The sequence below is a fragment of the Paramisgurnus dabryanus genome, chromosome 10 (assembly GCF_030506205.2).
Source record: "Paramisgurnus dabryanus chromosome 10, PD_genome_1.1, whole genome shotgun sequence".
Taxonomy (NCBI): Eukaryota; Metazoa; Chordata; class Actinopteri; order Cypriniformes; family Cobitidae; genus Paramisgurnus; species Paramisgurnus dabryanus.
Genome location: NC_133346.1, coordinates 207501 through 221551, shown reverse-complemented (window position 1 = coordinate 221551; position 14051 = coordinate 207501). Strand labels below are relative to the sequence as shown.

Here is a 14051-nt window from a genome sequence, read left to right as displayed (position 1 = left end):
GAATCTGGTTAAGGGGAAGTCAAGCGTCTCTGTTGCGCAAATGTTCAGCGTAGTTCATGTCAGAGCCCATCAGAGGAAAGAGTTTCTGCTCTCAGCCTCTTTATCTCATCTGTGTTAAAAAAAAAACATTAACCAGACCTCTTACTATTACTAGTACTGTATCAGCCTCATGTAATACACAGAATAGTTGTATGATACTCTTACACCCTACTGAAAAATACAGCAAAGACCAACATAAGCTGGGTTTAGCTGGTTTAAGGTGCCAGTAACTGGTCTAAGCTGGTCCTCCCAGCCTGGTAAAGGTGGTCAAGCTGGTAGGTCAGCTGGTCTTTTAGCATAACCAGCTAAGTCCAGCTAAACCAGCTTAAAAAGTGACCAAAACACAGCTATACCAGCTAAAACCAAGCTGGGAAACCAGCTTAAGCTGGATTTTACAGTAGGGCAGCTTTGAATCAGATACTGTATCCCATAATGCACTGCAATCGACTTTTTACTCCAGTATTAAAAGAAATTTCAGCCATGATGACAAAAAATCTGATTAGAATACAAAGAGAAAACTTTAAGTAATTGACCTCACTGGATGAGACCTGAAACAAAGTAATGCACTTTATCATGAATATATGTTTGATATTTATTTTTAATAATTAGTTGTTTCTTGTTTAATTTTTCGTTGCTCTTCCTGTTCATCAAACAAACTGAATCTTATTTCATTATAATCTCACGTGTGATCTGTATTTCAGTTTGTTGAATGTGTTGTGTGAGTGACGTGCAGACGTCTTATTGTGGCTCCTCCCAAAACTCTCTTACAGTAAATGATGATTTGAGTAATTCACACTTCCTATTAAATCTGTCAATCATTTGCTCTTTGTTTATGTCTCAGTTGTTCTGTTCTCTCCGTGTGTGCGTTATTGTGTGTGGGTGTGTGGGTGTTATTGTGTGTGTGTGTGTGTGTGTGTGTGTGTGTGTGTGTGTGTGTGTGTGTGTGTGTGTGTGTGTTATTGTGTGTGCTGTGTGTGTTATTGTGTGTGGGTGTACTGTAGCCAGAGGCTGTGGATACCTGAGAAAGGTTTGGTCTGATAACACAGCTCGTGTTGAGACTTCACTGTTTTTACTCTTGTGATGATCAGACCTCAGTTGTGTATTGATGATGATGAAGATGATGATGATTATGTGGTCTGTTGAGGAACCTTTAGAGAACCACACAGATCATTAATCATCTCCATAGCAACCACCTGACACCATATCTACTTAAACCTTTCAGTTTCTGTTTGTCTCGTTCTTCTCATGATGATTATATTTCTCGTGTCTTAAACGCTGTAGTGAGACGTGTGCCCGGTTGCTATGACAGCGTGACGTATCAGCAGCTCTTTATTACATTATGTGGGAAATGCCTGATGCCATAAAAAATGAGTTTGCCTTTCAAAACCTCATTAGTACATGATGTGTTTGTTCTCTATATATTACATAATGACAGAAGAGATTAATATTACATCTCACTGATGATCACAGGTAATGATATTCAATATTACAATAACTCAAATTCAGTAAACCAGATGATAGAAAACAACTTAACAAGAGATGCAAAAAGCATTGTGTTTAGTAAGTGACATTAAAACACAAGAGCTAAAGACTAAAACTAAAATCAAAGTAAAGTTGAATGTTAGTGTAAAACCCAATCAGTATATATATATATATATCTTTACACTATTTAAGACAAAGCAGAGATGAATCCAGATTGAGTGATGTGTAAAGTCTGACCATACAATCCCATTCAGCAAAAAAATATCTTTTCCTTACCAAGATATAAAAGTTTGTATAAGTATGTATAAAACCATACGTATATTTTGAGCTGTTTAAATTCATTTTTGGCCATTTTTTGTATATTTTGAAAGATATTTACAATTACATTTGAAAAGATATTTTTTTGCTGTATGGGATATCAGACACAAACAAACATGACTTGTGTGTTTACTGTCGAGACAAAGACAAACATTAATCTTCACTGTCATCAATATCAAGAGATGAGAGGAAACATTCACACATAACACACAACACTTTCTTTATCTTCTTCATCATCATCATTTTATGTTACATTTTTATATTTATTTAATTTATTTTTTGTTTTTCTAGTAACTTACTTTAATATCAACCTTATATTTCTTGTCATTACTTCTCATATGTAAAATGCTTTGTTAATATTGTAATCATACTTTAAGGAAAGAGATTTGCTTTCTTGTGTTAGTTACACCAACAAAAACATCTGATTGTGTGATTGTTGTAAAACTTCAGTGCTCAAATGTTTTTATGCTTTGATTAAAAAAACTTAAACACTGCAGGATTGAACTGCAATAGACACAAAAACTCACACACGTCATTTATGAAGTTGTTGTGTTTAATGTTACAGTCATATGTTTATTGATGGTATAACTTCAGTCTTTATCAGGAATGTTGACTCAGCTGCAATAAAAACGGTGTGTGTGTGTCTGTCTTTGTGTTTGTTGAATGTGAGTCACACAAATCTCTTTTACTGCAGTGTAGGAGATTCATAACATCACCGCTCATATTCACACACAAAACACGTTTACATATAAAGAGAGGATTTATTTGTTTAAGAGAACGACACACAAAGCTGTTGAATGTAAAGGTAAAGTGTGTGTTAACAACATTACTTGTCTGCACACGAGTGTTTCTCATGAATCAAACACAATCTGCCCGCAGGCAAACCCTCACAAACCTGTCTGAGTCACCACACAAAGACGCACTCAAATATTCAACACGTCTTCACAAGTTTAACATCATTCCTGGGAATTTCAGCTCATTATAGTCAATCAGACAAACCTAAACCTCATCTGTTATAAAACCTTCCAGGGTTTTTGTGTAAAATAAATCAATTGTTTAGTAAATGATACTACATTGAATTTATAAACACTGTGTTGATGTCTTATTGAGCAGTATATTTCCAGTTTACACTTTTATTAGTTAAAGTACAATAAAAAACCAAAAGTTTTTCAAACTTGATCTGAGAAGCAACTTTTATATAAAAAAAGTATCAAATACAAAATATTATACATCACATGTGACAGATGATCACAGAATAATCATCTTAAATAAAAACAATAAAAGACATCTATGGATCACTGGACTGATATAATGAAGCACATTCAGAGTTTCAGTAGTCCTCGGGTTTACAGTAAAACAGTCCCTGTAGTAACGTCTCTGTTAAAGCAATAAACATTCATTCATTTGTGGAAGAAACAAAAGAAAGAAAGAAAATAATCTTGGATATTACAAAATCTAAATCATGCATTTCATTTAAGAAGCTGCACCACGAGACTGCATCTCCTACATCTTGTCCTGACAGTAAACACAAAACTAGAATCTCACTTTGGCCTGAGCATTCAAAAAAAAAAAAAGTAGACCAGCTATACTCATTAATAAAGTCATCAAATAAATATACATAACATCAACTTATTTACAATAAACCAACACATTGTGGTCACAAAATATACATAAACCAAAAACTGAGAATGTATTTTCATCTCCTGCAGGAAAAACATTTTTGTAATAATGCTCTCCATTATGAAAGGAGATGTGCGTCAAACAATAAACTGAATCAACAAATCAATCAGACAAGAGTTACAACATCCCTGCAGGCTAAAGCTCACGCCCAAGCGTCTGTCAATCTCCAGGCACAAAACAGCTTCATGTAAACGCAAGCAGATCTTCTGTAAGACAATCCAGACTCCAGAGTCAATCCATCAGATGAGAAACTCTGTTAAAGGAGAACTTCGTATCGCTCTATAACAATCTGCCAGCAGAAATGAGAGTCCACATCATGACATTGAGTGAACAGCATCAAGTTATGAAGCAGAAGTCCATTGATCTGTTCAGGTGATTTCAAACGCTGCCGTCGTCACAAACAGCAGAGAACCGCGGCGGTCGAACGCGCTTTAATGCGTCAGCGAGAGCAGACGGTGATGAAATGCACCACAGACAGAGACCTTCAGTGAGGTCCTGTAGCACGACACCAGACGACCTTCTCATCCACAAACATTTCAGTCATCGGTGTCAGGCTGAACTCCCAGCATGCCGTGCAGCTCCTCCACAGTGTAACCCAACAGATTCTGCAGGTCGCAGACGAAGCGATACACGTAACGTTTTCCTGACGTCTTGTGAATGATGTTTTTATCGTAGTAATACCGAAGTCCCCGACTCAACTTCTCGTAGTTCATTTTGGGTTTGTTCTTCCTCTTACCCCAGCGACGTGCCACCTGACGCACACAAGAGAAGTGACGTTAGAACACAGCATTGACTAGATAATAAACTTTTAATCGAAACTGATAATTATAAATGTTAGGGTGCGTTTACAGCAGACGCGTATGAAGTGTAAAGCGCAAGTGATTTACATGTTAAGTCAATGCAAAGATGCGATAGTTTCTCGTCTGCCTCGATCTCTTACCTCATCTGGGTCGGTGAGTTTAAACTCCCAGCCGTCGCCGGTCCAGCTGATGATGTTCTGACAGGTGGAATCTGTCAACAGCTCCAGGAGAAACTGCCAGAGTTGAATGGGACCACTTCCTGTAAACGTCAACGCCACAGAAATCAAACACAGACCATTCTTTACATCAGCTGCCAGTAACAGATTAAAACCACCATCTGGTTTAGCATCTTAATTAAACGCACCTGTGAACCCAGCGAGCACAGCAGCCGGTATCACCGGTTTACCCTGTTCCAGCGGCTCGTTCCTCTCTTGAACGTAGTCTTTAAAAGACAGTCCCTGTTTGCCGAGGCTCAGCGGGGTCACGCCGAACTCTTCCTCAAAGCTGTCGTAGGACGGGACGCGCTGGGCGTCGGCGAGTGAAGAATGGCTCCCCCAGGACCGAAGAACACTCTCGGGAGTCTCCAGGCTTTCTGCAGACGTCTGGTCACGTGATAAGCCTGCACAGATATGAATGTAAAATATATTTAGTCTGGTAAAATTAGGATGAACTCATCATAGAAACATTATGCTTTGCAAAGTCGACAAACGTACGGGGGGCGTCGAGACGCGGTGCGCCTTTGGCACCGGAGAAGTCGTGACTGACGTAGTTCACGCTGACGGTGCTCAGCTGAGGCTTGGGATACAAAGAGATCTCGGGCTCGGATGACAGCAGGACGGATTCATCGGTCGTCTCAAAGAGTTCCCTGAGCAGACTACTGCAGTTATCTGGAACCGTCAGAGAACGTTCCTCCAGACTCACAGCTGTACACAAAAACACATCCACCTTAAACGTGTGTTTCAGATTTTAATAAAAAATAAAAACCAGTAGTAACTCCTCAAAACTTACCATTACAGTTTCTGCTGGTCCAGCTGGACTGAGATGGGCGACTAAAGACTTGGGCCTCTTCGTTCTCCCGACAAGCTGCAGGAACACAAAAGCCATCAGTGATGTCACACTTTACGTCGTGCCGACACGGCCAATGCTCACGAGAGATTTCTCCATTACCTCTCATCATCTGCTCCATGTGCTCCCACAGGATGTCACCCACAAAATCTGGAGCCAGAGCCAGAAAGCCGTCCTTCCCCAGATCACACAGCTCACCGCCGCTCATGTCAAAGTTCATGAAGTTGATGTTGGTTAAGCTGAATTCACCAGATGCCCAGATCAGCCACTGCAAGACGTGCTGCTTGCTCCATTTCCTCGGGTCTACAGAAGAGCGAGATTTTATTAGACACAATCATGCTGCGTGTTAATACTCGTATACGTTCAGGAAACAGATGAACACTCACTGTCGGAGATCCCACAGAGACGTTGGACTTTGGAGAAACCTTTGAAACTGTCCTTCAGAGCTTGACTCATGACGGCTTTACTGCAGGGCGTCAGCAGGGGCACGGAGCACACATCTAAAAACACGCAATCTCACGTCAATCGATGTAAAAGTGTTACGCAATTAGGGATGCAAAGGGAGGGGGGACTTTTACGGGAAAACTTTTCACGGGAACTTAATCTGGAAATATTCCAAATTGGAAACTTACAGGAATTTATGGGAATTATTTGGAAATATATATAAACTCAATCAAACACAAACATAAATAAAAATATCGTAAGCAGACATGCATGGATGCAAGATAAAAAAATGACAATCAAAAAAGAAAAAAATCACCTCAAACTTTTTGACGGTAGTGTGTATTGTTACAAAAGATTTTAGTTTAAATAAATAATGTTTTATTCATCAGAGAATCTTGATACCTGCGCTCATCACGCCTGAATTTATTTGATCAAAATCTTTTAGAAATCATTCTAGTATGTGGTGTGTTGTGTGCATGTGACTGAGCAATTTTTTCAAAATCCCAGTTTATTCCCATATATTCCTGTTAATTCCCGTTTCCAGCCTTGAAAATTCCTGAAATATTGCAACCCTACACGTGATGTGTGAAGGGATTATGATGGTCTGTAGTATTGATGATGGGATGTGATGGCCTTATTTACCCTGTGAGAAACAGTCCAGACCAGAAGGAACTTCCTGAGCAGCCGGCTCGTCCTCTACTGGAGGATAAAATCCCGAGAACAGCGACCCGGGGTCTTCAAACATTTCAAACGCTACCTGACGCTGAACCAATGAGAAACAAGAGATTTTAATGATGAAGGAAATCTTTCAGAACAACAACATAAGCAATGTGGTGAAATAGTTTACACACACACACACACACACACACACACACACACACACACACACACCAGACAAACACAAACACACACCCTATAAACTTCACACAGTGAATCACGTAAAGCAAGATTAACACACAGAGGCAGTTCAAACTGGCACGCTCAGGGAGAAACCCACGGGACACGCCTTTGTGTGTGACGTCACCACTCAGCTCATCCACCAATGAGAACACATCGCCATGTTTGGCCTTCCTGTTCCGTGCCAGTATGAGCTGCGGGGGCGACGGCTGACCTCCAATAACTTTACAGCGGCCATCGTCTCGTCCAATCAAATTACAGTGAATGCTTCAGTCATCACATTGTGTTAAACTACTCTGATCTACACAACCAAATGAACCAAACCACAGACATTCATACACAACACTGATAAGGAATTTACAGACACACACACACACACACACACACACACACACACACACACACACACAGGTGAATGAATGTTAGCAATGAGTTAAACATGTGTAACAGCTCGGCTCTCACCTTCAGTGTGTTTCTGTATCCACATAACATCTCCATATTACAGCCACCTGACACACACACATACATGCTTCATTACTACACATCATCAAACATTTAATAAACATCGTATTTAAAAGTCTAAACACTTTAAGAAAGAGTAAACGGGTTTATTCTGCAGTTGTGTATCATTGTGAGTGAATCTGTCACTTATTCAGTGGAAATAAAGTTTTAGCAGCCGTCAAACAAAATATTGTATCCATTATAAACTTACAGTTCAGCTGTAAACACTGACTCAAAATTATACAAACAGATTATAAAAGCAACTGTTGTGCGCGCTTAAAACTAACCTGTTGAATCCTCGCAAAAATCGATGAAGTGAATCCGGTGTGGTTTAGTCTGTTTGATTTTTCTTAGCGAATTAATAAATCCACCACAGAAATGAGACTTAATCAAATATTCCCAGTCCGTCAGATGCGATCTTAAGTGATCAGAGTTGCGTCAGATGCGATATTTTATTATATCAGATTTCCGTCTGCGCGTCTCGTGAAAATCTTCGGTGTTTATGCGCGTTCAGCTCGCGCGCGCTCACTGATAATGATGACAACGGTGGGAGGAGACATACAAGTACTGCGCGCGCACACACGACACAAGGAAATAATATACTACGTTGATAATAACAGAATCCTCTTTTATATGGCACATTATTTACAAAGTTGAAAAAAATTACTTTTAAAATAATATACAAATACAACACAATTGATTTTAGACACACGTGCAGGCCCCGAGTCAGAGACTTCGTCAATGTCTGTAAAATTGACCTGATTCTGAACAAACTGCTAAGGATTTATTACAGTAAAAAAGTCAAATGTGCTCAGCTCAGAAATCTTTAATCATAAACGCCCGTTGTTAGATAGACAGACAGATACACAGCTAACATATTTTACGTTATAAAAACATCCCTTCCTACTGAAAAATCCAGCTAAGACCAGCATAAACTGGTAGCTGTTTTTAGCTGGTTTAAGTTGGCAGTAGCTGGTCTAGGCTAGTCCTCCCAGCCTGGCAAAGCTGGTCAAGCTGGTGGGGCAGCTGGTCTTCCAGCCTGACCAGCTAAGTCCAGCTAGACCAGCTTAAAAAGTTACCAAAACACAACTAGATCAGCTTGCTACACCAGCAACACCAGTTAAAACCAAACTGGGAGAACAGCTTATGCTGGTCTTAGCTGGATTTTCCGGTAGGGATAACATTTCACTTTTTTGACATTCTTTGAATGTTAAAAATGTCTAGTTTAGAAGTTGTATTAATGTTATTATTTGGTTAAAATAATGTTATTTAAAACCTTTTTAGAAGGTTCTGCTAGTGATGCAATTATAATGTTTAAGGACATTTATTACAGTTTTTACCAATTGCTTACACACGTTTTCAAAACTAAGTCTCCTTTTTTCAAAACTCTACACACAATTCTCAAAACTGCACACACAAAATGCAAAATAGCACATATATCCTTCAAAATGCAACACTGCATTCAAAATGCCACAAACACGTGTCAAAATGAAGCATTTGCATCAAATGGCAAACACTTCTTTCAAAATAATACATTTTTGGATATACCATGTAAACACTGCTGTTCTAAATCTAAAGCTCTTTGGTCTTTTATGGGCTTATATCTACATTTCAATACAATGTTCTACAGTGAAAGTAATCTGCCGAGAGGGGTAAAAAGTACACCGGAGACGCCAATGCAATGTAGAAACAGAAAATATTTATTAGTCCAAATATTACTGTTGTATACATTAGCATACAACAAAACTATAAACATGTAGATGGCAATCATTCCAAGATGGCGGACTAGTCGTTTGAGTGTGTGTTTGTGTATGTTGTGAGTTATCTGAGTCGCTATTCAGTGCTAACTTCATGTTCTTTTGCGGACAAAACTGGCGCATTACCGCAATACTAATAAAGTGCGATCGTAAATCCTTCAATTTATGGTCTAAGCACAATAATTAGTAATTCTGTACATTTGACTGGACCTTATATCAACCGTGGCTTGTATTTTTGACGGCTTTGTGGGTCTGGAGGATCTGGATTATCCTACCTCGCTGGATTGTGGAAGCAGTCTTGGCCGTTTGTGGAAGCTGTCTGTGTGGTTCCTTATGGTTACGAATCCTTTCAAGATAAAGGGAAGTGCTTCCTCTTTGCCGCTGATGTGGTTCTATTTTTGTTGTTTTAGACTTCGCTGTTTTTGATTTCATCTTAATTTCCACAGCACCGCATAACTTCAATATGCCCATTTTCCTGTTTACATCTGACGTCAAGAACCGCTTGTGATCAGTCCCAGGAGAGCGAATAACTGGAGTGGATTTACTAAAAAGTGGATTTGGATTCCACTGCTGCACTCGCCAATCGGTACTTTTCTTTGGAGGGCTTTAAAGGTGCTTTTGGAGAAAAGATGAAGGGGTTGACTCGAATGCTGTGTTTTCTTTTTGTGCTGTGCCTATCTAGCCATTATAGTACTGAAGTTGGTTTTCACGGGTGTGCCAACACATATTTAGTGAATCCACTTTTGGTCACAGCACACAGAGGAACGTCTGCATCTGGCTTTGTACTAGAGGTACCGTATTCCACGTTGTCCTCTATACTCCAGTCCTGTTTTTGTACCAAAGATCTGGTCTGCTTGTCCAGTGTTATGGCTCTTCAAGATCATTTTATAATCTCCTTAAAGAGCCACTGGAATTTTAAAATAGTAGAGACAAAGTCTAAAGATTATAATATTAAATCATTTAGGCAGAGGTGCTTGATTGTTTTATTACTTTTGATTTCGGGAAATGTTCAACCTAATCCAGGTCCAGTTTTTGACTCTGCATCAAGCCTAGAAACACCTGCAGATTTTAAATCAAGGTGCGGACTTGGTTTTATTCATTTGAATGTTCGGAGTTTAATCTCTAAAATGGATATGGTTCGTATCTGGGCACAGTCCACTGATGCGGATGTAATTGTTTTAACTGAAACTTGGCTTAGTAAATCAGTTTTAGATAAGGAGATTTACATTAATGGTTATAATGTATACAGGTCTGACCGACCGAAAAGAGGTGGTGGTGTAGCAATATTTATAAAAAAAAGGTTTCCTGTTAAAGTACTGCTTTCTAAATCAGTGACTAAACAATTTGAATTTTTAGCCCTTAATCTTGAGGTTTCTAAATCTCTCAATATAACAATTGCCGGTTGTTATAGAACACCGTCTGCTGATAATAGTGCACTTTCTTCTTTATTCCAGCTCTTTTCAGCTCTTAATGCTAAAGAATTGGTAGTCTTAGGTGATTTAAACTGGAATTGGTTGCATTCAGCAACTGATGAATTTAAAACTTATTGTGATGCACTGAATCTTTTTCAGATTGTTGACAAGCCCACTAGACCGAATTTAAAATGTCCAGAAAAATCTTCACTAATAGATTTAATCTTAACAAACATTCCTCATAAGTATTCAACTGCATCTATATTTGCGAATGACATCAGTGACCACTGTGTCATCGCAACAGTAAGAAACACAAAAATTCCTAAAACTAAACCAAACATCATAACTAAGCGTGACATGAAACATTTCTCAGAACAAGGATTTTTACATGATTTGAGTAATTTGGAGTGGGAACAAATTAATTTAATTCCTGACCTTGACATAGCTTGGGATTTCTTTTATGCAAAATTTTATGCTTTAGTTAACAAACATGCTCCTCTCAAAAGGTACAGGGTCAAGGGTCGGCATAATGCATGGTTTTCTCATCCTTTATCAAATATGCTTCATGAGCGTAACCTAGCATGGGCAAAAGCCAGAAAAACCGATCTAAATTCAGACTGGCTTGATTTTAGGAGACTGCGTAATGCATGCACAGTTGCAGTCAGGAAAGCTAAAGCTGAGCATTTCCTTAAACAAACAACCAATAATTTAAATAATCCAGCAAAATTTTGGAAAAGTCTTAAATCATTAACTAAAAATAGTACAGGTACCGAACTTCCATCATGTATTAATAAGGGCTCTGATATAATCATTGATAAAGTAAATATGCTTAATTGTTTTAATGAACACTTCATAGCTTCTGGTTTTTTGTTTGATTCAGTTAATGGTGCTCATGTGAACCCTTTGACTGTTCAGTCAGAGAGCTTACTGTCTAGTCATTCTTTCAACTTTTCACCAATAGCCATCTCTGAAGTGTGCAAAGCCCTTAAATCTTTGGATGTTTCGAAATCGGCAGGTCCTGATCATTTAGAACCCTACTTTTTAAAGCTAGCAGCTGATTTTATTGCCCCACCTCTGTCTTATATTTTTAACCTTTCTCTTGTCTTAAATGAAATTCCACCTATATGGAAATCAGCTTTTGTCCTTCCCCTGTTCAAAGGTGGAGATCCCACACACCCAAATAATTACCGACCTATTTCTAAGCTATCGGTCTTGGCCAAAGTCCTTGAAACATTTGTCAATAATCAATTGAAAGAATTCTTGTCCTTCAATAACATCCTGTCTGATGTTCAATCTGGTTTTAGAAAACAACATAGTACAACTACAGCTGCCTTAAAGGTTTTAAACGATTTTATTGAATCTGTAGATAATAAGAAACATTGTGCAGCTTTATTTATCGACCTATCAAAAGCATTCGATACAGTGGATCATACTTTACTGCTACAAAGACTTATGGATATTGGACTATCTAAACGTACCATCGGCTGGTTTAATAACTATCTTTCAAACAGAACTCAATGTGTACAGGCAGAAGGATTCATCTCTGGTTCGCTCAATGTTACTAAAGGAGTACCACAGGGGTCAGTCCTTGGACCACTTTTATTTACCATATATATAAACAATATTGCTCAGAATGTTCATAATGTACAGTGTCATTACTATGCAGATGATACAGTTATTTATAGTTCAGCATCCACACCCAATCAGGCTCTTTCGGAGTTACAGTTTGCATTTGATATCGTTCAGCGTAATTTATTTGAATTAAAATTAGTTTTAAATGTTGATAAAACAAAGTTTATGTTGTTTTCTAAATCCAGACAAATCTCAAGGAATAATCTTCGGCCTATTACTACATCTCAAGGTTCAGAAATTGAGTTTGTGTCTCAGTATAGGTATCTGGGGATTTTAATCGATGATGCTCTCTCTTTTGGCCCTCATGTTGAAAAATTGGTGAAAAGATTGAAAGTAAAATTGGGTTTTTATTTTAGAATTAAATCCTGTCTTTCCTTTGAGGCAAAAAAGAGGCTTGTTGAAGCGACTTTTATGTCTGTACTGGATTACGGTGATGTTATATATATGCATGCATCTTTACAGTGTTTACATGCTATTGATACTGTTTATCATGGTGCATTGAGGTTCATAACAAATCTCAAAACCCTCACTCATCACTGCGTGTTGTATGCTCGGGTTGGCTGGTCTGCGTTGTCCGACAGAAGACAAAAACACTGGCATGTTTTCATATATAAATCTATCCTGGGTTTACTTCCGTCTTATCTATGTACATATATTTGTAAAAAGTATGCTTGTAGCTATAGCCTCCGGTCACAAGAAATATTTTTATTGTCCGTTCCAGTGGTACGTACTGAATGTGGGAAAAAGGCATTTAAGTTTGCTGCTCCTTCTGCCTGGAATTGCTTGCAAAGTATTTTAAATCTGAGGTCAATGGTTTCATTAGATAATTTTAAAAAACTTTTAAATGAATTGGAGAAAGAAACATCAGACTGTAGATGTTTTAACTAGTTTTATATTGATAGTGCAATTTTGATGTGTGTGTATATGTGTATGTATTGTTGATGTTTTTTTTTTTTTTTTTGTTCATACTCAAATGTACTTGTATCTGTTAATCTTGGCCAGGACGCTCTTGCAAAAGAGATTTTTAATCTCAATGTGCTTTCTTTCCTGGTAAAATAAAGGTTTAATAATAATAATAATAATGTAAACCAAAAGTATATTCTTTACAGTAGAATACAGTAAATTGTGTGTGGGGTCCTGTTCCAGGAATTGGCAGGGGGGGTGCAGATTGACAAAACAGTGACCTTTGACCTATTTATAGGCATATCTATACTACTGTAAAGTAAAGCAGTGATTGGTTAGTGATCAGTAAAGCATTTAGTGTTTGCACATGTGAGGAGTGTGTCTGTGTGACCTGGTGAATGAGTGTAGCATTTTGATTGGTTGTGTTTGGAAAAGGAAAGCAAGTGACTTCCTCATAGATCTTTGTGTTTTAGGTAGAGAATTGTGTGTAGTGTTTTGAAAAAAGTGTTTTATGCAATTGAAAACTGAGTCAAAGGCTGAGAAATAGCTTATGGTTTTGAAGATTTGGCATGTAGTTTTGCACTTTGAGTGAGAGGTTTTGAAAATCGTGTGACATGAAAAGATTTTGTGTGTAACCAATCGTAAAAAACTGTAATTGCAGATAACTTTAGGGAAACGTTGTACTAATGTTATAGTTAGAACGGTTCTTGATAACTTTAAGAGACCTTTAGAGAAAGTTACAGGAACCTGTTAGTTAGTATAGGTTCAGATTTTGTATTATCCATTGAGCCATGGATTCAAAGGTGTTTGTGTGTGTGTGTGTGTGTGTGTGTGTGTGTGTGTGTGTGTGTGTGTGTGTGTGTGTGTGTGTGTGTGTGTGTGTGTGTGATGACCATTCACACTCAATGTGTGGCGTATAACAGAAGCTTTCACACCTTCATATCTCAGCATTTACCAGCAGTTTCCTCCTACATGCCCTCATTATTCAGTGTGATCAGGGCAGTTTTCTTCACTATTGTCTCATCAGTGTGCTCACATCCATAATAATGATGTCAATCTCCAACCGTCTGTCAGATTAACACTGTTAATGTATGAGAGGGGATCTGTAAATGAAACTTTAC

At 38.2% G+C, this 14051-nt stretch overlaps 1 protein-coding gene across 1 annotated transcript; it reads right to left on the bottom strand.

Annotated features, from left to right (window-relative positions):
* Window positions 1-2580: 2580 nt before the first annotated feature.
* On the bottom strand, window positions 2581-7730 carry ets2 (v-ets avian erythroblastosis virus E26 oncogene homolog 2). The gene is made up of 10 exons (XM_065264813.2): window positions 7514-7730; window positions 7188-7234; window positions 6471-6591; window positions 5771-5884; window positions 5487-5687; window positions 5328-5402; window positions 5033-5242; window positions 4684-4938; window positions 4460-4578; window positions 2581-4271 (listed from the first exon to the last, which is right to left on the bottom strand). The coding sequence occupies exons 2-10, from the start codon at window positions 7221-7223 to the stop codon at window positions 4056-4058; spliced, it is 1347 nt and encodes a 448-aa protein (XP_065120885.1). The 5' UTR covers window positions 7224-7234; window positions 7514-7730; the 3' UTR covers window positions 2581-4055.
* Between the last annotated feature and the right edge of the window lie 6321 nt (window positions 7731-14051).